Source organism: Mirounga leonina, unplaced genomic scaffold (assembly GCF_011800145.1).
Source record: "Mirounga leonina isolate KUSES-001 unplaced genomic scaffold, KU_Mleo_1.0 Mir_174, whole genome shotgun sequence".
In the NCBI taxonomy this organism is placed as follows: domain Eukaryota; kingdom Metazoa; phylum Chordata; class Mammalia; order Carnivora; family Phocidae; genus Mirounga; species Mirounga leonina.
This window is the reverse complement of record NW_023270451.1, coordinates 76,828,797-76,855,697: the sequence shown is the minus strand read 5'-3', so window position 1 is coordinate 76,855,697 and position 26,901 is coordinate 76,828,797. Positions and strand designations below refer to the sequence as shown.

The window sequence follows — 26,901 nt, the reverse complement described above, 5'->3', positions numbered from 1 at the left end:
GATATGGCAGAAAAATATTTTCTATTTTTAAAGAGTGGTGGTAATTGCACATAAATAGATTTTTTAATGAAAAGTCACATATATAATCTTAAATACATATGTAGATGTATAAATATATAAATCTCATATATGATAACCAAAGCTAAGAATGAATTCAGTAAGAAAGGTGTGGGTCTATTTTTTTTTTTCTTTAAAGATTTTCTTTATTTATTTGACAGAGAGAGAGATAGCGAGAGCAGGAACACAAGCAGGGGGAGTGGGAGAGGGAGAAGCTGGCTTCCTGCTGAGCAGAGAGCCTGATGTGGGACTCGATCCCAGGACCCTGGGATCATGACCTGAGCCGAAGGCAGACGCTTAACGACTGAGCCACCCAGGCGCCCAAGGGTCTATTTGAAAACTATAAATCTTTACTAAGAGAAGTGAAACAATAATTGAATAAATGTCATTTCTAAAATATGTCAGTACTAAGTTAATATTACGTATTTAAAATGCTGAGTTATACCTGCAAGAATAATTGGGCAAAAGTAGCCAACAACGTGTTTATTTTTCTTAAAAATTGGAGGGTTGCGAGTACAGAAGGCAGCAAAATGGCTGTAGAAAAGTGTGCAAAGAAAATAAACAGGTATTTCACTAAAGAAGAAATAGAAATGACAATCCAATAAAAATATGAAAAATGTTCTCAGTATGTGAAAATGTATTCAGCCACATTATGCCAAATAATTTGTGATTTCATATGATCATTTGTCTAATGGGCAGAGATAAAATTCTGTATTCTTGTCCTGCTGGTTAGGAAGTATAAATTAGTTTGTGCTTTCTAAATGGCATATCCCTTAATTGAGCATTTTCCCTTTAATAAAATAAGTAAGAGGATTCTAATTAAACTTGGTAGATTGACCATACCTGAACTAAAAGGATAGTACAAGAATAAAAAAGATATTCCTTGGGGCACCTGGGTGGCTCAGTCATTAAGTGTCTCCCTTTGGCTCAGGTCATGATCCCAGGGTCCTGGGATCGAGCCCCACATCAGGCTCCCTGCTCAGTGGGGCGTCTGCTTCCCTCTCTCCCTCTGCCCGCCATTCCCCCTGCTTGTGCTTGCTCACTCCCTCTGTATCAAATAAATAAATAAAATCTTAAAAAAAAAAAAGAATAAAAAAGATATTCCTGAAGACATAGAGAATAATAGAGATGAACTCCAGCCAGTTTTGGAAGCTGGAAAGCAAATATACAAGTGATCACTGGTTTAGCTGGCTAGAGAGCCAAAATTGTGTGGGCAGAGGGAAAAGCCCAGAGGCAAGTCTTACTTGTACAGGAGAACCTACAAAAAGCCAGGAATTAGGGATACTCGGACTCTCTGAATATGAGTGGAGGTGGGATTGAGAACAGGATTGATTATAGGTCCATTTAAGAAATGAATTGATTTCCAAATCCCTATCTTAACACATGCCGAAAACTCTGGAGGTTTAGTTGTTTGAGAGATTGAACTTGAGACTGGACTTTGGGACACTGAACCCAGCTGAGGGACATGGGTACCATACTGAAAACAAGAGGATTGAGTGACAGTCTACATAGTGAATGGTTCTTTTTCCACTTGACTCTCCAAACACTAGCACCCTGGCCTATACCTCCCAGGCCAAGAAGATCCACTGATAGTGACCATTTGAAACCTTCCGATGGAACAACCCAGGCAGCTTCCTACAATGAACCCAAGCCCTACTCACACAGAGCTCCCAGTTAGCTTTTTTCTTTTTGCATGCAGTGAAATGCACAGATCATAAAAGTACAGTTTGAGTTTTGATGAAAACTCAGTAGACACTTGTGTAATGAATACTGCCATTGAGACCTATAAATCATTTTTGTCACCCCAGAAAGTCTTTTCTCCCCCTTCTAGTCAGTCTGACTACCATAAGCTACCACCATTCAGACCTGTGTGGCTCTCATCGCAGATTAGTTTGCCTGTTTTTTAATTTCAAATAAAGGCAATCATACAGTATATCCTATTTTTGTGTCTGGCTTCTTTCAGCATAATGCTTTTGAGATTCATCCATGTTGTTGCATCTGCCAGGAGTTCTTTTTTTGTTGCTGAGTGGTATTCCACTGAATGAATAAACCGTGATTTGTTTTCCCTTCTTCTTTTGATGGATATTTGGGTCATATACAGATAGGGCTAGTATGAATAAAACTTATAAACAACCTTGTATGTCTTTTTGTGGCAAAAACATGTTTTCATGTTTCGGGGGGTAAGTACCTGGGAGTAGAGTTATCAAGTCATAAGTGAATTTCCACTTTCTAAGAATCTGCCAAACAGTTTTCCAAAATGGTTGTGTTGCTGTCACCACCAACGTGTAGGAGTTGTCATTCTATATTCTTGCTAGTGTTTGGTGTTTTCCGTCTTTTAATTTTTGCTTTTCTAGAGAGTATGAAATAGTCTTTCATTGTGGTGTTAATTTGCATTTTCCTAAAGACTAATGATGTTGAGCACCTTTTCTTGTGCATTGGCTATTTGTGTATCTTTTCTTTTTTTTTATTATGTTATGTTAATCACCATACATTACATCATTAGTTTTTGATATCTTTTCTTATGAGGTACCTCTTTGAAGTTTTTGACCATTTAAGAAATTATGTTGTCTTTTTTGACTTGTGGGAGTTCATTATATATCTTAGACACAAGTTCTTTGTCATTTGGCATGCATGCATTCATGTATGATGAATATAGTGAATATTTACAAACCACAGCCTGTGGCTTATCTTTTCATTATCTTAATGGTGTCTTTTTCCGAGCAGAAATTTTTAATTTTGAAGAAGATCAATTTGTAAATTAGTTTTCTTATTTATAGAAGATCAATTTGTAAATTAGTTTTCTTATTTATAGTTGCTTATTTATAGTTAGTTTTTTTTAGTGTCCTCTCTAAGAAATCTTTGCCCACCCCAAGGGTTGAAGATACTTTTTTTTTCTGGAAGCCTGTTTTACAATTGGGTAAATAGCTAATCGTGAATTTTTGTGTGTAGCATAAGGTAAATTTTAAGGCATTATTTTCCTCCCATATGTTTATCTAGTTGTCTAGATAAACATACCATTTCTTTTTTTTTTTTTTTTTTTTTTAAAATTTATTTATTTGACAGAGAGAGCACAAGTAGGTAGAGTGGCAGGCAGAGGGGAAGGGAGAAGCAGGCTCTCTGCTGAGCAGGGAGCCCGATGCGGGGCTCGATCCTAGGACCCTGGGATCATGACCTGAGCCGAAGGCAGCCACTTAACCGACTGAGCCACCCAGGCGCCCCAAACATACCATTTCTTGAAATCAATTAGCTTTTATTGCTTTCTCCTTTAATATGCATGGAGTGCCAAGAAGAGTTTTGAAGACGACAACCAAAAATAAAGGAGAAAAAGAAAAAAAATGTATTTGAAGGAAATAAATAAGTTCTTTAGCCCAAAACCCAAATATTAATAATTTATATCCTTGAGAGAAAAGAGTACATAAATATTGCTTCCATGAAAAAAGAACAGATGGCTATAACAAAGGAGCATTAAAAGAAGAAAGAAAAGGGGTTCTTGGAAATTAGAAATATAATAGAAACAAAATATAGGGAAGCCTGGGTGGCTCAGTTGGTTAAGCATCTGCCTTCGGCTCAGGTCATGATCCCGGGGTCCTGGGATCGAGTCCACGTCAGGCTCCTTGTTCAGTGGGGAGGCTGCTTCTCCCTCTACCTCTGCTCCTATCCCCCCCCCCCAGCTTGTTCTCTCTCTCTCTGACAAATAAATAAATAAAATCTTAATTTAAAAAAAAACACCCAAGAAACTCCTTTCTGTCTTAAAAAAAATTTAGTAAACTCATTGGAAGATAAAGTTGGGAAAATCTCTCATAAAGTTAAAAAAAAAAAAGACTAAAATAGGACAGAAAAATTAGGAGGTCATTTTACATAGTCACCATCAAAATAATAGGAGGTCCAGATAGAACATAGAAAACAAGGAGAAGATAATTAGAGGAATAGTCAAAGATGATGTTTTAGAATTCAAGGACACATCTTCCCTACAGAATGCCCAAGTACAGTGAGTGAGAAAAGACCTATGCCAAGGCACATAGTGGTTACATTTTAGAATGCATGTAACAGAGTATATCCTGCGATCAGGGATCAAGCCGCACAGAGGGCTCCTTGCTCAGCAGGGAACCTGCTTCTCCCTCTGCCTGCCTCCCCCCCTGCTTGTGCTCTCTTGCTCTCTCTCAAATAAATAAATGAAATCTTAAAAAAAGATGCCAAAGAGGCAAGATCTCAAAAAATTTACCTCCCATGGACCCCTTCTCAGGAAACTCTTAGAGGGGGTGCTGTTCCAAAAGAGAGGAAATAAGCCAAAAAAGGAGCTCTGGAATTCTTCCAACAAATATGGAATACCCAGATGGGCAGAGAGCAGGGAAGAAAACAGAGGCTCTGCCTTCATGGAGCTGAGTAGGAAGAGACTAGCCATAAATATTTTAATGTATCAGGAATTGACAAATGCTATGAAGAAAGATACAGAAGGGGGAAAAGATAGGGAGTGACAGCCAGAGATGGTGGTGGGGGCTGCAGTTTTAAGTGGTGGAGTGCAAGCAGGGCAGGAGGGATTTTTGATGACCTGTGTAGGCCGGGAGAGCAGCCAGTCCGGGTTGGATTCAGGAGGATGAAGGGCTCCGTATTTGTTGTTTATCTGAAATTCAAATTGAACTGGGCATCTTGTACTTTAGCTGGCATTCCTGTCCAGGGGGGATGTCTCCGAAGAAAAATACAAAATTTATACATTACCTAATGTGTTTAAATGTTTGCATTCTTCCAGTGAAGAATTTTGGGATCAACTAGTGATAGATACATAGAAAACAAAGCAGCTATAGAGTGAGACAATTATAAACTCAAGGGAAAGTCAAAGATGTAAAAAAAAAAAAAAAGGAAATGTAATAATATACTATGTGGCACTGGGTTGTAAATACTTTTTACCAAGTCCAGTTTACTGAAGGAACAGGAAGTATGTGTACATTTAGAAGTGTGCAAGGATTGAGACTTCATCTTGAGTAGTAGGAATTCAGTAACACCTACAGCTAAAAGGGGCACCTGGCTGGCTCAGTCAGTAGAGCATGTGACTCCTGACCTCACGGTTGTGGTTTTGAGCCCCACATTGGGTATAGAGATTACTTAAAAATAAAATCTTAAAAAAAAATAAAGCCGAAAAACCAAGAAATAACAGTTTAAACATATTAGAAATTTGGAGGCAAATAACTGAACAAGTAACACTACCACCAACAAAAACAGCTGTAAGAGTTGCAGGCACCATGGCAGCCTAATTGTCCATGGTGGAGGAATGAGTGGACAAAAAGTGGCATATACATAATATACACACCATGGAATATTATTCAGCCTGCAAAAAGAAGGAAATTCTGACCCATGCTACAGCATGGATGGACCTTTAAGATATTACATTAAGTGAGGGGCGCCTGGGTGGCTCAGTCGTTAAGCGTCTGCCTTCAGCTCAGGTCATGATCCCAGGGTCCTGGGATTGAGCCCTGCATTGGGTTCCCTGCTGTGCGGGGAGTCTGCTTGTGTTCCTGCTCTCGCTATCTCTCTCTGTCAAATAAATAAAATCTTAAAAAAAAAAAAGATAAATTAAGCAAAATAAGCCAGTCACAAAGGTACAACTATTGTATGATTCCACTTATATGAAGTTCCTAGAAGCGTCAAATTCATAAAGTAGAAGGTTGCCAGAGGCTGGTGGTAAGGAGGAATGGGAGTTACTGTGTAAGGGGCACAGAGTTTAAGTTTGGGAATATTAAGTTCTGGAGGTGGATGGTGATGTGTGGTTGCATAACAGTGTGAAATGTCCTTAAGGCTACTGAGCTGTCCACTTAAAAATGGTAAAATGGTAAGTTATGTATATATTACCTCATGTGCTACAAAATTATGTATATGTCACTACAATGAAAGGAAACTTGAAAGTGGTTGCCTCTGGAGAATGGGAATCAGGGATGGGGAAGAGTATACCACTGCTTTTCATGATATATTTATAGAGTTAATTTTTAAAACTACAGAGATTGGTGACCTTGGTTTAAAAAGCAATTACTGATTTATTCAAGTATATATATGAAAGAATGTTCATCATAGGAAAGAACTGGAAGCAGCCTATAATAACTACCAGTAAGTATTAGGTCAATAAATTATATGGTGGAATACTACCCAGCTTTTAAAATGATATTTAAAATCAAAGAAATATGTTCACAGTATATTATGTGGGGGAGAGAAGGGAATAAAGATCTCAGCAAAGCTGATGTTGAATTTTATGAGTGTTACGATTTGGTCTTTGCTATTTATATGAATGGTTTTTGTTTTTTAAAATATTTTTATGGCTGATTATTGAGTCAGGTATATGTGTGTCCTTGTCATAAAAACACTCTGAATTTAATTCTTAAAGGAGGAAAATGGCAAACCAGTTAAATCTCAGGGAATTCCTACTGTGTGTCCAGTTTCACGATCCTCAAATGAAGCAACTTCCCCATACCATTCCCGACGAAAGATGAGGAAACTTCGAGATCATAATGTCCGAACTCCTTCTAACCTAGACATCCTAGAGCTCCATACAAGGGAGGTTCTCAGAAGGTTAGAGATGTGTCCATGGGAAGAGGCAAGTATTATGTTTTATGGTTATAGAAAGAGACTTGGTTGTTCCTGAAAGTTCTTTAAAGGGATAATAAAAAGAATAGTCTGGCCATGTTTGTTTTCTAATCTTTGCTTAGCATTGTAGGGGCCAACAGTACTGATGTCCATGACCGGGAATGTGCTTCAGCTTTCTAGGCATCAGTGTAGTAGACTGAGTAGATCTCATTTTCTTTGCGGACATGTTTACTGAGTGTTTATGAAATAACCTATGGTCTTCTAGGCTCTGGGGAAGTTACCAGAGTGAAACTTAAGTCTCTGCCATTGTGTAGCTTCCAGTCCAGCTCAAGTTGGAAGAATAGGAGATGAGAGATATACTAAAATAATATAATTTCAGATAATAAGTATTCTGAAGGAAGCTGAAACAGTAGAGGGAGAGAGAGTAAAGGGGCTAGGCTGTGGCTGGCTACGTTAGCTGGGGCCGTCAGAGAGCCTCTCAGGTGGTGGCATTTGAGCTGACGAATACTGGAAGAAGTCAAGTGGATACAAAGCTTTGAGGAAACAGAGGGAAGAGCAAGTGCAGAAAGCCTATTCCTCCCCCAGCAGTACCAGCACGGGCAACTGTCGGACTGGGAGACTATTAGAATAAACCCATTTAAATTTGGGAAATGCTGGCTTAATGGACAAAGGGAAGAGGGGCGGGGCCTTTGTAAAACATGGTAGTGAGTTTGTGATGAGACATACCATCCATCATTGCACATCTTAAGTAAAGGACAGGAATAATTTAAAATGAGTAAGATAGAAGTATTTCTGAATTAAAATATTTGAAGAAATTCTATAGAAATTATAACTTAAAGATTTTGCATTTAAATAATTATATTGATATTGTTTTAAACTTTGTTGTTCTGAACCTCTTTAACCCTTAGCCCTCTGGGAGAAGACTTAGCTTATTATGAAAGGTTCTATTTGTTATTAAAGAAAGAAATTTCCACAAGAAGGAAATACTCTTTTTTAAAAACCAGCTACTGTTGTGCTTTTATGTCACACGGTGGCCTTTGTCCCCAGTGGTAGCAGGGTGGTGATCCAGGAGTTGCTGACAGTGCCTTGTGGGAAGGAGGGATTATTAAAGGTCAAGGGTAGGAGGACCGGAAAGGAGCCAGCAGCTGGTGCTTCAGCAGGAAGGAGTGAGGGAAAGAGAATTCAAACACATTAAGGTGCTGCTTCTCTAGCTCTTCAGCTTTCTGCGAGAGTGAAATGTCTTTGAATTTACTTGATGTAAATTTTACATTCTGCTTTATAAAATGTGTTTTATTGTTAGTGGCTGGACAGAAAGGGGAACCATAGTCCTGCTTTGGTTTCAGGAGCCACTGAGTGTCAGGGCAGCGCACCGTGCGCAGTTTGGGCTGCAGGGCTGAGGCGGGAGGTGGTGCCATCCTGGGTTCCTTTAGGCAGGCAGGCACATCTGAGGGCAGATGGTAAGTTAAGTTCTGTTTTTATACTTTAAGGACATCTTGAGCTCTAAACTGAATGGAAAATTTAACAAGCATCTCCAGCCATCTTCCACGGTACCTGAATGGAGGGCAAAAGATAATGATCTACGGTTACTGCTGACAAATGGAAGGATAATTAAGTACGTAAAGTAGAGCAAAGTGTCATACAGATGAGTTTGCCTTGGATTCCCTCTGTTTAACCCCTAGTCCCCACCAGTGCACATCCGACTCCCATACAGGGAAAGTGTCTCAGTTCTCCTCTCCAACTGGAGATTAAGGGGGAGGGCATACTATTTGGCTGCAATGTCGCACTGTTTTGTGACTTGATTATTTCCCCCTCTATGTGCAGGGATGAGAGACAACCCTTCGCAGATCCAAGTCTTTATACAGCAGATAGTGAAAATGAGGAGGACAAGAGAAGGACAAAAAAGGCAAAAATGAAGATGGAAGAGAGTTCAGGAATAGAAGGGGTGGAGAATGACGAGTCTCAAAAACCACGTAACAGTATGTTTGTTTTCATGGCCGTTTGAAGGTCTGCTTATTACCTACGTGATAATACGTAAAGTCATGTGCTAATCTTAAAGGTCTTAAGTTTGTAGTAGGACTGAAAATTGTCCTGTCCCTAATACTCTTTGGAGAAACCTGAAGTATTTCTGAGTAGTGTATCCATAAGGGAAACATGAATGTGACTGCCAATCAAGGTATCGTGCCCAGGGAAGGTGTTTTTAGTGACGAGGGTATGTGCTGGTCAGTGACACCCTTGTTGGGTGACAGTTTTTACAAGAGTGACATGAAAGCTTTTGCATCTTATGGGCCTCTACTCAAAATAATAAGATAGTCAGAAGTTTAATACAGTTTCTTTTTATTTATTTATTATTTTTTTAATACAGTGTCATATATAATTTTAGCTAACATGTATATGGTTTTCAGAATTAGGAGTCATATATAATTAGCTCTCTGAAGCTACTAGTAATCCATGTATTGTTCTGTTTGATGGCCTGTTGACAGGAAGATCTCTACTTGCTTACTAATTGGTTATCATCAGTGTGACAAATAGTAACGCCTCCTCCTTCTTGAGATCGTTCTTCGTTGAGTGAAGTCTTAATTTCTTAGCATTTTTTGGGGCCTCCTTATACCCTCCTTCTATTTTAAAAAGTGGTTAAATACTTTGATAACTTGGCAAGAAAAATTAACATTTCATCTGTGTTGAATACCTCAGTTCCAGCTAATTCTAAGTAAATTTGGTATTGCTGTAGTTGGTGACTCTGCATGTGTCACGTGCCAGGGGAAAGGCAGCTAATCAATGGAGTTATCAAACAGTTGTTAGTTGGCAATGCCGCGTGGGAGAGAAGAGCAGTGGTAAAGCCTGCTTTTTAAGCTTGTTGAATTCACTATTTGAGTGCTTTTGAGGTTTAGAAGAGTTATCTTTTTGTTTTCTGTTGAGAGAAAAAATGCAAGAGGGAAAGTGAAAAGCATCTTGTAGGCAATTTTAGCATCGGAGGTTTTTTTCTGGAAAGAGATAGAAAATTTCCACGCAAATGAGGAATGTACCATCATGTTCAGTAAATGCCACAAACGTTTTAAGAGTACAGTGCAATCTGTATCTTGGTCAATTCGGGAGAAAAGTCTTTGGGGGAAGAAAGGAATGAAGAAGATGAAAGCAGTGGAAATGGATGGAGCCAGGGCAGTCGGGACATACGCGGAAGCTGGTCTGACTTCAGGTACCACCCTGTTCATAAGCTTCCACTGACTTTCTCTTTTTCTCTCTTCCTTTCTCTTCGCAGGGTTTTTTACAAGTGTGAAATCAAAACTCAGGAATCGATCATCAGAATATTCTGATATTTCTGATTCAGAAGACTCTGGACCTGATTGCAATGCACTGGTATGCCCAAACCCCTGTGACTTGTGCATTGTTTGATGGAAAGATGACACCTCCTTTCCTACACCTGTGGGGGAAAATAAATGACAGCTTTTCCCAAAGACCGTCTCTATGACCTTTGTGGCACAAGGTCTTCCCTGTAATGGTAATCACACACACACACACACACACACACACACGCACGCATGCGTGCGCGCGCATCCTGTCATGTGACTGTTTACATTTGATAAACATAGCTTTTGTCTGGTTTTAGAAAGGGTGGATGGAGATACTGTTCTTACATTTCTCATATTTCTCATCGGTTATATTTCATTTCACTTTAAAGAAAACCTGTACTGTATGTTTTTTACTAAGGAATAATATACTGTAATCCCTAGAGATGTTAACTCTGTCATAGGAAGTACAGAAATAATTCCGTGATAATTAAGATTCTAACTTTGCCTAGACTGATAAAATGTTTTTAGTTAGTAGAGACTTAATCAGATTTCTTATATAGATTTGCTTCCATTTAACTATTTTTATTATCTCAGAAAAATAATTTTACCACTGAAGAGTCTGAAAGTTCAGGTGATGAAAAGAAACAAGAAATAACATCCAACTTCAAGGAGGACTCTACTGTGATGAGGAACTTCCTTCAGAAGGGCCAGAAGCCATCTAGAAGTGAAATTCCAATTAAAAGGTAAGCTTTCTGATGGTTAGTAGTCTTACTACATTGTGATGTAAACTATATGAAACTCTGTGCGTATATGAAAACATTTTTTATTTTTTATTTATTTTATTTTATTTTTTTTAAAGATTTTATTTATTTATTTGAGAGAGAGAATGAGAGACAGAGACCATGAGAGGGAGGAGGGTCAGAGGGAGAAGCAGACTCTCCGCCGAGCAGGGAGCCCGATGTGGGACTCGATCCCGGGACTCCAGGATCATGACCTGAGCCGAAGGCAGTTGCTTAACCAACTGAGCCACCCAGGCACCCCAAAAACATTTTTTAATTTTAAATGTTACTGAAGATGCCGAACGAAGAAATAAGCTCTCGTCCTTTTGCTTAACTTCTCTTTAGGGAATGTCCTACCTCGACGAGCACAGAGGAAGAAGCTATTCAGGGCATGTTGTCTATGGCAGGGTTGCACTACTCCACATGTTTACAGAGGCAGATACAAAGCACAGGCTGCAGTGGTGAAAGAGACTCTCTCCAGGATCCCGGCGGCTGCCACAGCAGTAACCATGAGGCTAGACAGGTGTATCGCTGTGATAAACCAGTGGAATATGGTAAGAAACATAAATGATTGGTCTCTGAAAAGTAACATAGGACCCCCAACTTCAGGGCTCTGTAATCCTAGTTGAGGTTAGACATTATGAATAAGAATTGCACATCTGTAGTTGGAAATGATGTTAAGCGTATTGGCCAAAAAATACATAATATTGACAAATACAAGATACAAGTTATAAGAACTCAAAATGTAAATTAATGGCTGGAGAATTATGTTCACCAGCATAATCCTACCACTGCTATTGTAAGACACTTAGTACTTGTTTCCTTTCATAAGCTGTTCCGAGTGGAAAGAGTGTTGAGACGTCTTACGTGGTCCGCTAGGCTTGAACCATCAATCCTCTTTCCTTACGCAGGAGGGAAAACAAGTTTTTTTTTTTTTTTTTTTAAAGATTTTATTTATTTATTTGAGAGAGAGAATGAGATAGAGCATGAGAGGGGGGAGGGTCAGAGGGAGAAACAGACTCCCTGCAGAGCAGGGAGCCCGACGCGGGACTCGATCCAGGGACTCCAGGATCATGACCTGAGCCGAAGGCAGTCGCTTAACCAACTGAGCCACCCAGGCGCCCGGGAAAACAAGTTTTGATCCGTTTCTGGTTGAGGACATTCTCCTACTTGAAAAAGAAGTATTGGGAAAGAGAAGACTCAGTGACAGTACCCGTGATGGCCATGTAGTGTTTTGTTCTCTGTGCCTTTGGGGGAAATTTTGTTGCCCGAAAGTCTGAGGAGGAAGGGGGAGAAGATGGTACCACAAGAAAACCAAATGCCTGTTGCAGAAATTGTGTTCACTCCCGCCTAGTCGTGTGAATTGTATACCAGCAACCTGACATCCATTTCACTTAATTCTTGAAACCAGATTTTGGTGTATGTAGTAAGACTTTTACAGGTAGAGGCAAGAAGACTTCGTGAAGTTAGTTGAACTTGCCCATCTTTACATTGCGGTTATTATCCAGTGGCGTTGGAATTGGAACCCAGGACTATTTGATCTCAAAATCTTGGCTTATTGTGTAAGAGGAAACTGAGGTTTAGAGAGGTTAAGTAACTTGCCTAAAGATGCATCGGTAATGGAAAAACTCAAATTCAGGTCTGGGCTTGTCTGTCCACACCATTCTGTCTCCCTGTCATTTCTTTGGTCCTCACTTGAAAAGAAGGCTTCTATGAAAGTACTGCAGAGTTCAGGCAAGCATATGCCTTCATTCTGTATGGAAAAATATACTGGTTTTAGAGAGTATATTGCATTTGGCTTTTCCATCTACAACAGATGGCCATAGAATTTGACTCTGGAGCTTCCAGCATCTGGCACAAAACCTGTCATATAGAGGCAGTCTTTGAGAGAATTTGAAGAATTAACATGCTGGATTGTGAGCTGGTGACTCTCTTGTTTTTGAGAGGGAAAGCAGTGTGGTGGAAAGTGTATGAGTAAATAAAGAGTTAACATATTCGTTTTTTAATAAAACGTCAACCTAAATGTACTTTCAGTTATAACATTAGGTTAATTTTGCTTGTTATGATCAAATTTGTGTGGAGATAATTTAATGAAAACTTCTGTTTAGGGTACCATGTCAAGACCGAAGAACAAGACTTGAGGAGCTCTTCCTGGATTAAACAATTCGATACAACTTCCAGATTTCATCTTCAGGTATATGCAAGGCTTGAAACATCGAAAGGAGATTTAGGATTGTCATTAACTCTGTTTTTACTTTCTATTTTTTTTACTGCAACCAGTAATTAACCATTAGATATGGAAAGCTAAAAAATAATTTACAGTTAAATGCTCATTTGAGCAGCTGTCCGTTTTTAGGAATTCTGATGTAACAACTAATGCAAGGCTCACGGATAGACTGCAATTTGGAAAAGAATAGTTGATTGAAGGAAAGTTAAAAACTCCTGGCAGCCAACACTTCTAGGTTATGTCTGGCTAGAAGGAAAGGGGGGGAAAAAAGTACCCTGAGGATCTCTTTTTAATCTATGACATTGTTTCTTGAACATTTTTAGACAGTAAATTTCTTTGAGAATTTGATGACAGTTATTGACTCTATTGCCAGGAAAGTGTTCATCATCAATACTGATTTTTGCATAGCATTTTCTCATGGTTTTGTGCCCCACCCTTACCAGCCCAGACCATCCATTAACTCCAGATTAAGAGCCCTTGCTCTAAGAGAAGACACTTGATGTCTTGGGATGCCAGCGTATTAATGCTTATACAAACAAAATGAACCTCAAATAGCTTTTTGAAAAGCCACAGCTTTTCCAGTAGCACCAAACAAGAAAAGCAATATGACCTTTTGCTATAAACTTTGGAAAATGACAGCCAAAGAATCAAAATTCTCATGCTGCAGAGTAGAGTCCTCTAACTTCTCCAACCCCAAGCATACACTGAGTAGTGGAATCTTAGGTGTTTGTTTAAGTAGGCTCCATGCTGGGATGTAGGCTCCAATGCGGGGCTTGAACTCAGGACCCTGAGATCGAGCCAAGATCAAGAGACGGACGCTTAACCAACTGAGCCACTCAGGCACCCCTCAAGGGTGGTTTTTATTTTCTTCATGTAGCTTATCTACATTTTCTAAATACTTACACATTTTACAATGAGAAAAAGAGCCAAGTTATTTTTTAAGGCAACGTTTTGTAAGTACAAGTTCTTTTAATAGAAGAATATGCTCCAGAATCAAAGGTCAAGGAAGGAATCCCTTAACTATCAGTAATTCACTTAATTCAGTGTGTGATTTTATAGTGTCTCACCGGTCATTACGTTTATAACTAATTAGCATTATAGGATTCAGTATTGAAAATAAGCTGTTATTGGGGTGCCCGGCTGGCTCAGTCGGTAGAGCATGCAACTCTTGATCGCAGGGGTGTAAGTTTGAGCCCCACGTTGGGTGTAGAGATTACTTAAAAATAAAATCGTTTTTTAAAAAAGTAAGGTATTATTTAAAGCTAGCTGTTGTTTTTATAATTGTCTTTGAAAATAAAGAAGGAGAGGACGGATGATTAGCAAGATCACCTTAGAGAAAATCAGATTTCTTTTGCCTGTAATGCTGTTTTTAAAACTTATTTGACCATTACAGAATTAGGAATTTATTTTACATCACACACACACAAACAGCTAGTTTCATGAAACATCACATCTGCAGTATGCTCTTTCCACGTTTATATTTTCTTTTCTTTTTTATATTCTGGTCATGACCCTTTCTATTGGTTTTAAGACCTACCCGTCAGTAGCATTGTTGGTTTTTTCCTGATGGCTCACTCGGTGATCTCTTAAAGAGAGTGAAGGAAGAATTGTTAGAGGAAAACCAGGCTTGGGGCTCAGCACCTAGGTGCTTTTTTTAGCAAACAATTTAAATACAGTGGAGATGAACCTTAACAGAAGTTAGATTCTAAAAAGGATAGCGCACTACATCGTGAGAGAGACGGGATCTGTGACGTGCTGAGGAATTGGTAGGCCCACATGTCCCAGCCACGTGTTCCTTCCATGGCATGTCATGGCACATGCAGAATGCCATATTATAATAAATAATAGACGTTACATATTATATATGTTATATATAAATATACGCATTTAAATATATATGTATAAAGTTTATATAATATATAAATAGAAATAAAAATGTTTTCTTCTGGACTTGAGTTATGATATAAAACTTCCATACTTGAGTCTTTTCATGCTGTGAGGTTTTAGAATGACATGACCATCCTGAAGGGGTGGTCGTCTGTGGCTGCTACATGTTAAGAAAACCAAAGTTCAGTAGTTGATTTCTTCTCTCCCTTGACTTGCTAGTGCATAGAGAGGTTAAATATCTTGCTTATCGTAAAGGAACTCTAAAAATCCAGCCTTATTTCCTTCCTTTTTTAGGATCTAAGTAGAGGCCAGAAATGCATCAAAAAGGAAGGTTCATCAGAAATCAGTCAGAAGGTACAAAGTAGGAATTCTGTGGACAGCAGTGGCTCAAGCCCTCAAAATGGGAAGTATACGCAGAATTCAAGCTTGATTTCAGGGGCGTGCCAGATAAATAATGGCAGCATAAGCCCAGAAAGGCCAGTTGGTGAAACTTCCTTTTCAGTGCCCCTTCACCCCACCAAGAGACCTGCATCAAATCCACCACCTATCAGCAACCAGGCAACAAAAGGTAACTTTGACACGTCTGTGGGCTGAGTGTATTTTGGACCACGTATGACGGTGACAGCGGCAGTTCAGAGAGACGTAATGGTCCCTCCCCTCAAGCCGCTTCCAGCCTGATGCACTCTGGACGGCGCAGTGAGGGCGGTATGCACAGGTTCCCGTGGGAACAGAGAAGAAGGCTCCCTAGGTCGGGCCTGAGGATTGGGAGTGGCTTCCTGGAGGAGGAGGTAGATCCCGATAAGGATGGTAAGGGGTTAGCTCTGCTGGGTTGGGGAAGTGCCAGAGTAGACCGCAGTGAAGGTCAAGGAGATAGTATGGCTCACGGTACCAACGTGAGAAACAGTACGTGGGCTGTTTATGAAAGTGCAGTCAGTTTTGTGGCCGAAGCACAATTTGAGGCAAGATACGGTCAGGGCTCCTGCTCAAGAGAGAGAGCGGCAGGGATCAGACTGTGGGTCGGCCTGGTAAGTCACGTGAAGCAGGTTGGCCTTTATCTCTCAAGTGATGAGATGGAAGGTTCGAAACCGTAGAACTCCAGGAGTGTGGCTTTGCCCCTTCAGAACCGAAAAGCAGCGCTCGCCGCATAGCTCTGCCTTGAAGTCTGCCGGGTGCTGTCTGTCGAGAATGATTTTCACTATTATCTACGCTGTTGTTGCTGTCTTACAGGTAAACGTCCAAAAAAAGGAATGGCAACAGCCAAACAACGTCTTGGGAAGATCCTCAAGTTGAACAGAAATGGCCATGCCCGTTTCTTTGTGTGACGAGCTGCTGTTGTGGCCACTCTTCCCTCTGGAGACAGACCGGTCTCGGAGGCGCGCGAGCCTGGCGCTGCCGGCGCGCCCCCGCCGGAGCAGTTTGCATGTACAGTAGAGAGCACTGCCTGAAGAACAAAATGAACCAGATGCTGCATTTTCACTGTGCCACACCCACTCAGCAATAACCGTTCTGGACCTGGTGGGGGAGAGGAAGAAGGAGGGTAGAACCTTAAAAGGAGACCTTGAACTGGAAAAGGTCTCTTGTCAGGGCTTGAATTTCATTTTGTTGTTGGTAGTGTCTTGATTTATTTTCAGTGGTAGGGTAAAGAATTATCCATAATTTATTTAACAGATTTTTTTTTAAAGTTAACAGCTTTTAAATTCTTTCTTTTTTAAAGCTATTTATTTGGAAGATTTCTGGAGAACTGTCTCACTAATTTAGATTTAAGAATGTGAAAGTTTTTAAATTATTTTTGATAGTGTGTATGTTACATGTGGGGAAGAGCCACGGTAACAGTAACTAGTCTGGACTCTTAAATTTGATATTCAGGTTAAAGTCTTAAACAGGGATTTGATGCATTAATTATTTTAAATTAAGATGTATATGAAAATCATTTTATTTTATATATTTCATGTGTTTTTTATAAGCTATTAGCTTCGCTTTTGCTAACATCCAAGGTGCATACTGTTATCCAGGTCGATTACCTTATATCCCACCTTCCCTCTGCACTCCCCATCCTTTTGTGACGACGCAACAAGACTCTTCTCTTTGCAGGGAAACACTTTCATAGCCAACGTGTAAGAATTACATAAAAGATCCCACGTTTCTCTTTCGTTTGACATTGCAGTTTTCTTCTAATTCTATAAAAATAGGCTTCTTGCATTTTCATTTTTGCTGATGATATCTGGGTCCCAAAGAGAACAGCTTTAATATCTTTTTCCTACTTGTGGGAAAAGGGTTATAAGTTTGGTTAAATTGTCGCGTTTATAGTTTTTCAAAAACATTTGTAACTACAGAGGGCCTTCTTCACACTGCTGGTGTTGGAGGGCAGGACGGGCACCTGCCCCAGAGGTTATATTTTATGACGCTCTTATTCTGTGTACCTAACTTGTTGGAAAATAATGAGATATGGTTTGACTTAGTATATTCAAATCTGCATAATCCGTAATATAATAGGACTATACTATATTAAGTTGTACAGAAGCAAGCATGTTGGAGTAGGTCTTTTGGGTGTATGTGTGTCTAGTTTCTTACTTCTTCACCTTCTAAAGAATTATTTAAGATACAGATTTGGAGTAAAATGGGTGCTTCTTGCAGTTTCTTCCATCTGTCCTAACTTAACCAGTGCATATTGAGATTAAGTATCTGGTTGAGCTTTAAGGAATCATTTCTCTCCTTTATGCACAGTTCTTACTAAACGCCAGTTTTCGGTTGCTCGCAATAGCTTATATTTTCCCTTTTCCTCCCCATGGCATAAAAAGAAGTGATTTCTGGGGCTGGGGTGAAGATATTCCCAATTCTGACAAAAGAGCATTTTACAAATTTCTACAAAGAAAATAGAGGCAAATAGGATAAAATTTATTTTTATGGAGAAGTAATATGGCCATATTATGGATTTGTCTCTTTTTTACTCAGCAAGGTAGCAGGACTTTCCCTTCTGTATTAAGTATCACTTGAAGCTCTAAGAAAAAAAATCTATACCATCATCTTTCATGGTTGCATTCAGATGTGTATTTTCAAAGAGAAATATTTCTTATTCTGTCTCCATTTCAATATCTCATGGAATAAGTACAAAATAGCTTATGGATTAACCTTTTTGGTCCAAGTGACTGGACCAAATTCTGGGACTTATCTGGGTGTCAGGAAAAACAATTTTTATGGAAACACTAAGTGTCTGTAAAGGGCCTACTTAGACTCTGTCTACACTTTGCCAAAACTGGTTAAGAGATGGATATAATCAGTCATTTGGTCATTGGATCTCAAGATTGTCAAAAGTCGGGGTTTGACTGATTTTCCTACCTCCCAATATATTATTGTGATGTTTTGGTTTTCTGTAGACACCGTTTTAGTGTTAGAGTTCACATGATTTTGTTTTGGTTTAAGAGATCAGAATTATAATTCGTTCTTCCAGCTACATCATGATCTTGGGTTCTTTTGTTTTCTTTACATTTTTCATAGCTCTAAGTATTTCTAATTACCTGACTTCTTTTCTTTAGCTATAAAAATTAAAATCAATTTATTTTTATAAATTAAGATGGTGACCAATATCTGCCCTGTGTACTTAGGCCAATAAATCTAATTTTAAGTAGCCAGTATGTGTAAGTATTAAGTGAAGGTACTGTGGATTCACTTTTGGCAGGTTTAGCCCATGAACTGGCTAAGTTAAAAAAAACTTGCAGTAAGATAATCTAAGCACTATAACAGAATCATGTGTCTTTCTCCAAATTGGTGAAAATTCAGCCTACTGGCCCAGTGAGTGGCCTGGTCAAACTTGTTCTAAACTTACTGGCTCTGATGCATCCCTTTATGTCATGGAAGTGGCTGGACTTTGAGGTGACTGCAGCCTGGGTCTGGATTCAGCTGTGATAGACAACCTCTCATGTTTTCCTCAATCTCGTTTATAAACCCTTCTACCACACAGACACTGCAGCTTAGACAAGGAGACAACAGTGGTGGCATTTAGCTAGTTAGGTGCAAATAAATAGGTAAAACAGTTGGACTTAACGTATGCGATTTTAATGGCAGTAGTAGATAATGATTTTTCTGTATTGATTCAAGTAAGTGACTTCTGTTAACCTGGGATCCCCGGTACTGTAACTCATAATGTCACATAAGGACATTAAGGAAGTCAGGACTGATTAAGGAAGTCAACAGTACAAAACTGGCAGTTTATAGTAGTGCAGCATCCTAGAAATACACTGAATTTCATAAGCATACAGAACTAAAAATCTGACTGACATCATAGAAACTCAGAGAAAACAAGACCATTGTTATCACGACTTAAATACTTAGCTTGAATACTGATCTATTTTTTAACAATCCTAATGATTGCCTTTTAAATGAACTCTACTGTATTGACCTGTATGATGGCAGCAGGTATTTATCCAACGTCTGTGTGCCCAGTACGACTTAGCACTGTGGGGGAATATAAAGCTGAAGTTGGGGTCTCTGCTCTTGAAGGTATCTTCTCCAAGAAATAAGCAGTATTATTTTCATTTCTCAGCAAACTTTAAGCAAAAGAGGGCCCACGTATTAAGAAAAATAGCATAACTTTATTAGTTTCAACTGAAATGTACAACTGTAGAAGTGGAAGTACATTTTTTTTTTTAGTTTTTAAAATTTAAGAAACATTTCAAAAGTTAATAGTTTAATGTTCGTAATAGAGAGGTGTGGTATATAGCATGGAAGGGAGCACGAACCTGGGTTTTTGTCCAAGTTCTGTCATTTATGTATCAACTGTGTGACCGTAAATAAGTCACTTACTCTTTCTGAGTCTTGGTTTTCTCATTTGTAAGTTTGGATAAAAATGGTGGTTAAGAAAAACATAGAAAAGCATTCCTTAATTATTAACACTTTTTATACTTGCAGATAATTTATCATGATTTAAGTTACAACTGACAATGCACATTTATATGCTTTTTTAAGTGAAAACTATTACTCATAAAATTTGTTTCATATCAAGTATATATATGCCCAGAGCATGCTACCTAAAACCTCTGAAGAATTGCTAACAAGGTGTTGAATTAAAATCAGAATCCATGCTTTGAAGTGAAAGAAAAAGAAGTGCGATAGTTTATGGATAAGAGTGAGAACGTTTATCCCCAAGTGATCATTAAGATGATTTTAAGGAATTCAAAGATGGTTTTAGGTTTTGCTCAAAGAGGAATTAGCACAGTACTGCTCCACAGATTCTGCCTACTCTTCAGGCACTAGATAAAAGTTGGGGTCTCTGCTCAAATAAGTCATGGAATTAAAATGCTGTAGCAACTACCCAAGGAGCTAGGGAAAAAATAGAAGGTATTCAGAAGATGGGAACCAACAAAGACAGCTCAGGGTTGGCTAACAGCAGCTTGTTGGGTAGAGGGAGAAAGCACGGTAGTGCTGGGCAGGAGACCTGACTGGACATCTTCAAAGGAGAAGATTCTGCCCTTTTCAAGAGATGCTGTCTATAGTCATAGGGCTACTCCCCAAAGAGGGGATGAGTAATTGTACGGCCCACTTGACTACTGCCAGAAGTATCTATTGCAGCATGTAAGCATTTTGCAATTTCATATTAAGAAATGAATAATGTAAATCTGAAAATTTTTCAAAAGCTCATTTCCCCCCATTAACTATTAAGCTAATTGCTCCCTCCGAAAAGAGAAGCTAAAAATCATCAGTCATTTTCAGATATCCTAGGCCTTTATCTAAAGCAATCTTGAGAAGGTTGAGCTTCAAATTGTGAGCCTAGGAAAAGAGTGTTGCCAGTAAATAAAGGAGACAAATGAAAGCCAGGAGGGCAGTGACTCACCTGGGGTCACAGTGAACCCTTAGACCTCAGGTACCTTGCTTCCTCAGCCTCTGTTGTGTGACACTGTGCATCCTCTGCTCATCCAGTGGTGGATGATGATCACACGCTTACTACAAGTCAGGTGGAAAGAAGGGGGGACAAATAATATACTTACTACGTTGCTGATGAACGTAATGTAATTTTAATACTGTAGCCTTACTAAAAACCCTTTTGTTTTGTTTTTCACTGAACGTCATGCCGTAAGTCAAATATTTGATACCCTTACATAAACAAAAATTTTAAAGTAAGGTCGTTAAGCAAATGCCTGCCTATCCAAAGCAATTAGCTTATCATGACTGTGGTTTTATTCTTTTATAGTATTTCTTCCCTTTATAATGGGTAGGGAAAATAATACTCACTTGCCTGCATTCTACCCCTTAGACTCTCCCACTCACCCTTGGTGCCCTTTCTGGTGTCCTAAAGCTTTGTCTTAATAAGTGCAAAATTAAATTTTTTGTTAAAACCTTTTTGAAACTGTATTCAGTGATTCTTCCAAGTTTATCTGCTCTGCACTATTTCACTAATAAACCCTGGCTACCACGTAGCCCTTGACCTCCAAGTAGTTTACCTATGCAAGCCCTGTGACATTCTGAATTCACTTTTCTTTATTTCAGAAAGCAGTCCTAAAGGGAACTTAATCATAAAGATAAACCTTGCCTCCACCCAGTTTTATTTTGGCCATTTCCTTTTCTAAATGTCAGCTCTTTTTCCCCAAGATTTTTCACCAAAACAATGATCATAAGTGCTGGAAAATATAACATTTTGCAGGAATAAAGTAACCCAGACATACTTTTACATTTCTTTGGTGGATTTTGGTTGGTAACAGTTACCAGCATTAAGTGTGATATATAATGAGGAGTTGATTTCTTGCCTAGAATCATTTCTTCCTTCTAAGATTCATTAAGTAACCTTTTATTTTTACAAAGCATACATAGAACTTCCACATTATAGTCAGGGACCTGAGGTGTAACTTGCTAAGTGAACCCCAAGGTTATTTTATCTTGCAAAAGAAACCTAAACCAAACTAAGGGCCTTACATTTATGGTTAGACTGAATCAAAAGCTATAACCTCAGTTTTTTCAAAAAACAGCTTCTGACTGCAAAAGCAAGTCACGCAGTTGTTAGGTATGAAATAGCACTGATCAGGAAACACATATGCATCTTTGCAGACTGTATTTCCTTCCGAAAAGACTTTTCTACTTTTAATATAAATTAAGCCATAACAGTTTCATGCTGTGGAAAGAGGGTGAAAAGGTTCATTTTAAGAGATTATATAATATGAATTTTCACATTTACTGTGAAATGTCTAACTTTGCCAGTGCTTCAGCAGGTTTTTTTGGGGGGGTGGGGGTGTAGAGGGTGGCGATGTGGGGGTAGTATTGGTTTTAGGGGTTCTAAATCTGTGAAATTTGAAAAGGGGACAGTTGTTGGCTATGGTACTTACTAGTTTTGTAGTAATGTTTTGCTAGCCAGACTGACTTTCCTTAACTGATTTTTATGCCCATGGTCCAAGGTGACTGTTACCCTTTCTTGTTTGGGGTGTCTGCGGAGTAGTGTCTTGTCTGTTTGTATAGGCAGTCAGTATGTGTGCACATGTGTGTCCTTTGAATACAGAAGCACACGGTGTGACAGCAGAGTGGGGTGTGGCTGGGAAATGGGATGCTGAAGCTTTAAGAGCATTTTTTTTTTTTTGATTCATAACAGTATTTCCCATCTTTTGCCTGCAGGCAGGGAAAGTGTACAGTATTTATTTTGTTTCTGTTTTAAATTTGTAAGTCTTTAAGTAGCTTACATTGGTTATTATAGAGGAGGACAGTGACTTGTTTAAAGTTGTATTTAGTATTCTTACTTTCCAATTTCTGTATTTTAAAATATTGAAATTAAAATTGTATTACTTCTGTTTTGATTTTTTTAGCACTCGGTGTATTTTTTGCTCATTTTGTTTGAAAGTATAAATGTTGAAAGTTGTATAAAATGTGTCTTTGAAAGAAAAAAAAAATCTGAATTCTATATCCAGTTCTGACTTTCCGTTCCCTTTTTCTGCTTATTGACTCATAGGAGATTTGAGAATGTGAAAAACTGTGTCAAACTTATGCTTCTTACTATTTCTGAAGATTTAAATGTGAAAAGTAATGTGTCCTATTCTTTTATCAGAAGTATTGCTGGGTAAGCAGTTGCCGAAAGAGAGAAACGAACACAAAGAGGGTAATTGGCAAGATGCTGCTGTGGGTGTTTACTGACGGACATTTAAGAGCACTCATTGCCCCCAACCCGGGCACGCCACAAATATTCACTGAGCACCTGCTGTATACCAAGTGCTGTTCTAGTGCTGGGGCTGCAGGAGTGAACAAAACACAGCCCCGGTCCTCAGGGAGCTTAGGGTAGATGTGAAAGTGGGGGGCAAGGATGTGCCATGGTGACCCACTGCCTGAGTGAAGGTGGGAGTGGAAGTGCTAGTTTAGTGAGAAAGACGAATTCTGTTTCAGACATGGTGCTTTTGAGGGAACCCAGCGCCTGGTCTGGGATGATATGTGGTAAAGTGAGGAGCCGCAGACCAAGGAAGAAGGAATATGGGGTGGGGGGCAGCGCTTGAGGGCAGAAGAAGGGCCTGGGAAGGGGGCCGGAAGTGGCTAAGAGTCCATTCTGGAGGAGGACCCTGAGAGCAGGTCATGGAAACCAAGGCTCCAGAGGGAACAGAGGCCTGTTCTCCTCCTGTACCTAATACCTGCAAGACCGTAGGTATGCCCGAGGGCTCACACTTAGCGTACCTCAGTTGCTGTTACAAGAGGGTTATCCAAAGCACGTTTACGCTCTTTTCATCTTAATTGGCCTGCTTTGGTCCAGCTGATTGAGACCTAAATCTGAACTAATCTGTTCTTTTGTAAAAATCCACAGACTGTCTGTATACCTGTGGGATGCTCAGCCTTCATGAGGCTCATTAGTTACTAGTGATCAGGACCTACTCTCAGACTTGTAGCCTGATTTTTGTGTTTGCACCAAGCAGGGAGGCTGAGACCCATCACTGTGCGATGCGGCGTGTTACCCACGCCTCATTTTAGATTGAGAAGAATCAGGTGCCCTACAGAGTTTTGAACAGAAGCCCTCATTATGTTTAGTCCATGTGAATACTTCCTGTGTACAAGGCAGATTTTCATTTCTTCCTCAGACTAACCCAGCGAGGTAGGTGCTATATTGTCCATTCATCCTACAGATGAAAGGCTAGAGAGGGTAAATAATATGTCTGGGTTCACACTCTAATAAGTAAAATTGAGACTTTAATCAAAAGCCTATTTTTCCTGAATTTGTCTTTCTCTAGTTACATACTTCCAATTGTTAAAAAGGAATAGATGGGGGACGCCTGGGTGGCTCAGTTGTTAAGCGTCTGCCTTCGGCTCAGGTCATGATCCCAGGGTCCTGGGATTGAGTCCCACATTGGGCTCCCTGCTCAGCGGGGAGTCTGCTTCTCCCTCTCCCACTCCCCCCCCTCGTGCTTGCTCTCTCATTCTCTCTCTGAAATAAAATAAAATCTTAAAAAATTATATAAAAGGAATAGATGGTCCTTAGGAATGGTTTGGGTTCTAAACATTTCTTTGTAGGTACCCATTTTGGATTGACATATATTTTCTTCAGAAGTTTTCTGTCATTCAACTTCAAGTCTAGTTTTCCCAGGGACAGGCACACACGAAAGACAGTTTATCTTCTAGGATTTCACCTTCTAGTGGAGAATAGGCTGTAAAAAGGGGCATGGGATACTGTGGAAATACATGAACCTAACAGCAGTTCCCAAAGCCACCTACCAAGGGCATGAGTAGAGGCTGTGCTCGGCGCACGGCTTCCATGGCCCGGGACACGGCCCCTGTGAGATTGCAGCTGCCTCCCTCCCTGCTCCTGCCACTGCCCTTCCCACGCCGAAGCCTCTCCTGCCATTTTCTGCCCCTCAGCTCTGTAAGCGGGCCAGCCCAGGTAAGGAAGGAGAAAGACAAGGCCTTCTGCCCGCCTTCCAGAGCCTGGCTTCTCTCCAGCCCACCACCCCCACCCCCAAAAACTCCTTCCCATCCATGTCCTCATCTTCATTCACTTCCAGGTTCTCCATTCCCCCTTCCTGGGCTCTTCCCACCCTCGGTCCCAGAAATACCCTTTGCACTTTTTAAAGTGCTAATTCTGAAATGTTGTGAAGTCCCTTCTACGCCAGAATTGGAAAAAGGAAAAAATGAAGGCCCTACAAATAGAAAGTAACATGTAAATTCCGTACATTTTTTAAGATAAAACCTGGGACAAAAGATCCTCAGCAGTAAGAATAGTATTTGACCTTCCCCTAATCATTCACTCTAGAAGCTGCCCTACCACAGATATATCTGTGTCTGGAATAACGCCCACCAAGTTAGTGGTGGCTGGTGACCTGGGGAATGAGAGTGGGGAGAGCATTGAGCCTGTGAACTTGTACACACTTAGGTTTCATGTTTTTGGGTTTTATCCCAATTCAAACAACTTGTCAAATTTGTATTTAAAAGAGACAAATTTGTTCTGCCACAGGGTATGGGTTAGCTTGCCAAGAACACACTACTTACACTCTTGTACCTATTCACACCCATCAGAAATCAGGCCCTTGTGTTCCCGGGGTGCTGTACTGGCCGCCTAGCGGGGCTGGGACAGACACAGCAGGTCACCAGGGAGCTCTTTGTCCCTCCTCTGCACTTCTTACTCTGCAGTGTGTACTTGTTCCTTGTTTTGTCTGAACTCCCATCCTCAATGTGTTCTTTTATCCTTGGCACCTTCCAGAGTTTAGCACAAACCTCACCAAAAATACACTGAATGAACACATAAACCCAGTCCTTATTACCATGATTCTCTCCCTCTTTCTCTCTCTAGCAGTGGGATGATATGGGAGGGGACAGAAGGGGTAAGGTAAAAGAAAAATGCAGAACGATGAGAAAAGAACCTTATACAACTGTAGAATTCTGTTTCAACTATTAAGAGCTGTGGCGGGGCGCCTGGGTGGCTCAGTCGGATAAGCGTCTGACTCTTGATTTCGGCTCAGGTCATGATCTCAGGGTCGTGGGATGGAGCCCGAGTCAGGCTCTGTGTTCAGCGTGGAGTCTGCTTGAGATTCTCTCTTCCATTCCCTGTGCCCCTCACCCCACTCGTTCACTCGCGTGCTCGCTCTCTTTCGGTAAATAAATACGAGAAGATAAAATAAAAAACTGTGGAAACTCACCAATACAGTATTATAAAAATGAATGTTTCAAGTTTCTTTACAGCAAGAAAAAGAAGGTAGAATAGACTTTTCTTTAATGAGATAAACTGATTAGATAGCTCACGTAGAACCTAAAACTTTAAATTGTACTGTACTTGCTTTGTAAACATCAGTTTATATAGGTGTGCCTTGCTCTGAAAATACAGCAGTGGTTATATAGTAATGACTAATGTGTAACACTACAAAACTGATTGGGTGGTACCTAATTATGAAAGGCTTCTTTCTATCTAAAGGAGAGGAAAAAGAGCTCGCTGAAAGTTACTTGATTCCACAGAGCAGTATTTCCAGAGCTTTGAAGCAGGACCCTTCATGGGTGCTGTTGCTCTGCTTTATTCCTGGGCAGTGTGATGGTCGGAAAGGGGACAGCTCAGGGTCTCGGCAGGGCTCATCTTGGAAGGCAGATCGCGACACCGCTGGCCTGGCCACGGATGAGCGTGTAAGTACGCTGAGCCCAGTAGAGACTTTGGGCTCTAAAGATTCCTGGTCAGAGAGAGGAGCCTGGTCAAGAGCAGGACCAACAGAACCCAAGCTCCAGGCTTAGTTCCTCAACTCCAGATCAACTCCACCTGGTGGACACCTTACACTTCCTGTATCAGATCCCAAATCCCACGTTCAGTCACAAGCAGGCTCCTCGGTGAATGGCCTCACCAACTTCAGTTTCCCAAGCCAGGTTCTTGGATGCTGTCCTCAAATTGACCCTCTCCCTACCCCAACCAGTGATTCACTTAACATCAACAATCTCCCCACTGGATAAGTTAGAATGAAACTGTGCATTAGCTGGGCGCCTGGGTGGCTCAGTTGGTTAAGCGACTGCCTTCGGCTTAGGTCATGATCCTGGAGTCCCGGGACTCCTAATCGGGCTCCTTGCTCAGCAGGGGGTCTGCTTCTCCCTCTGGCCCTCCCCCCTCTCATGTGCTTGCTCTCTCTCATTCTCTCTCTCTCAAAAAAATAAATAAAATCTTTAAAAAAAAACA

At 40.2% G+C, this 26,901-nt stretch overlaps 1 protein-coding gene across 1 annotated transcript in view; it reads left to right on the top strand.

Moving 5' to 3' along the window:
• The window catches only part of KDM7A (lysine demethylase 7A), an 86,101-nt gene extending 63,412 nt beyond the window's left edge, over positions 1 to 22,689 (top strand). Inside the window, exons 12-20 of the mRNA XM_035021220.1 lie at positions 6,428 to 6,637; positions 8,115 to 8,239; positions 8,449 to 8,603; positions 9,884 to 9,981; positions 10,509 to 10,657; positions 11,039 to 11,247; positions 12,802 to 12,887; positions 15,102 to 15,375; positions 16,035 to 22,689. Of these exons, the coding sequence (XP_034877111.1) occupies positions 6,428 to 6,637; positions 8,115 to 8,239; positions 8,449 to 8,603; positions 9,884 to 9,981; positions 10,509 to 10,657; positions 11,039 to 11,247; positions 12,802 to 12,887; positions 15,102 to 15,375; positions 16,035 to 16,129 (1,401 nt within the window). The 3' untranslated portion in view covers positions 16,130 to 22,689. The remainder of the gene's footprint in view (positions 1 to 6,427; positions 6,638 to 8,114; positions 8,240 to 8,448; positions 8,604 to 9,883; positions 9,982 to 10,508; positions 10,658 to 11,038; positions 11,248 to 12,801; positions 12,888 to 15,101; positions 15,376 to 16,034) is intronic.
• Positions 22,690 to 26,901: the final 4,212 nt, after the last annotated feature.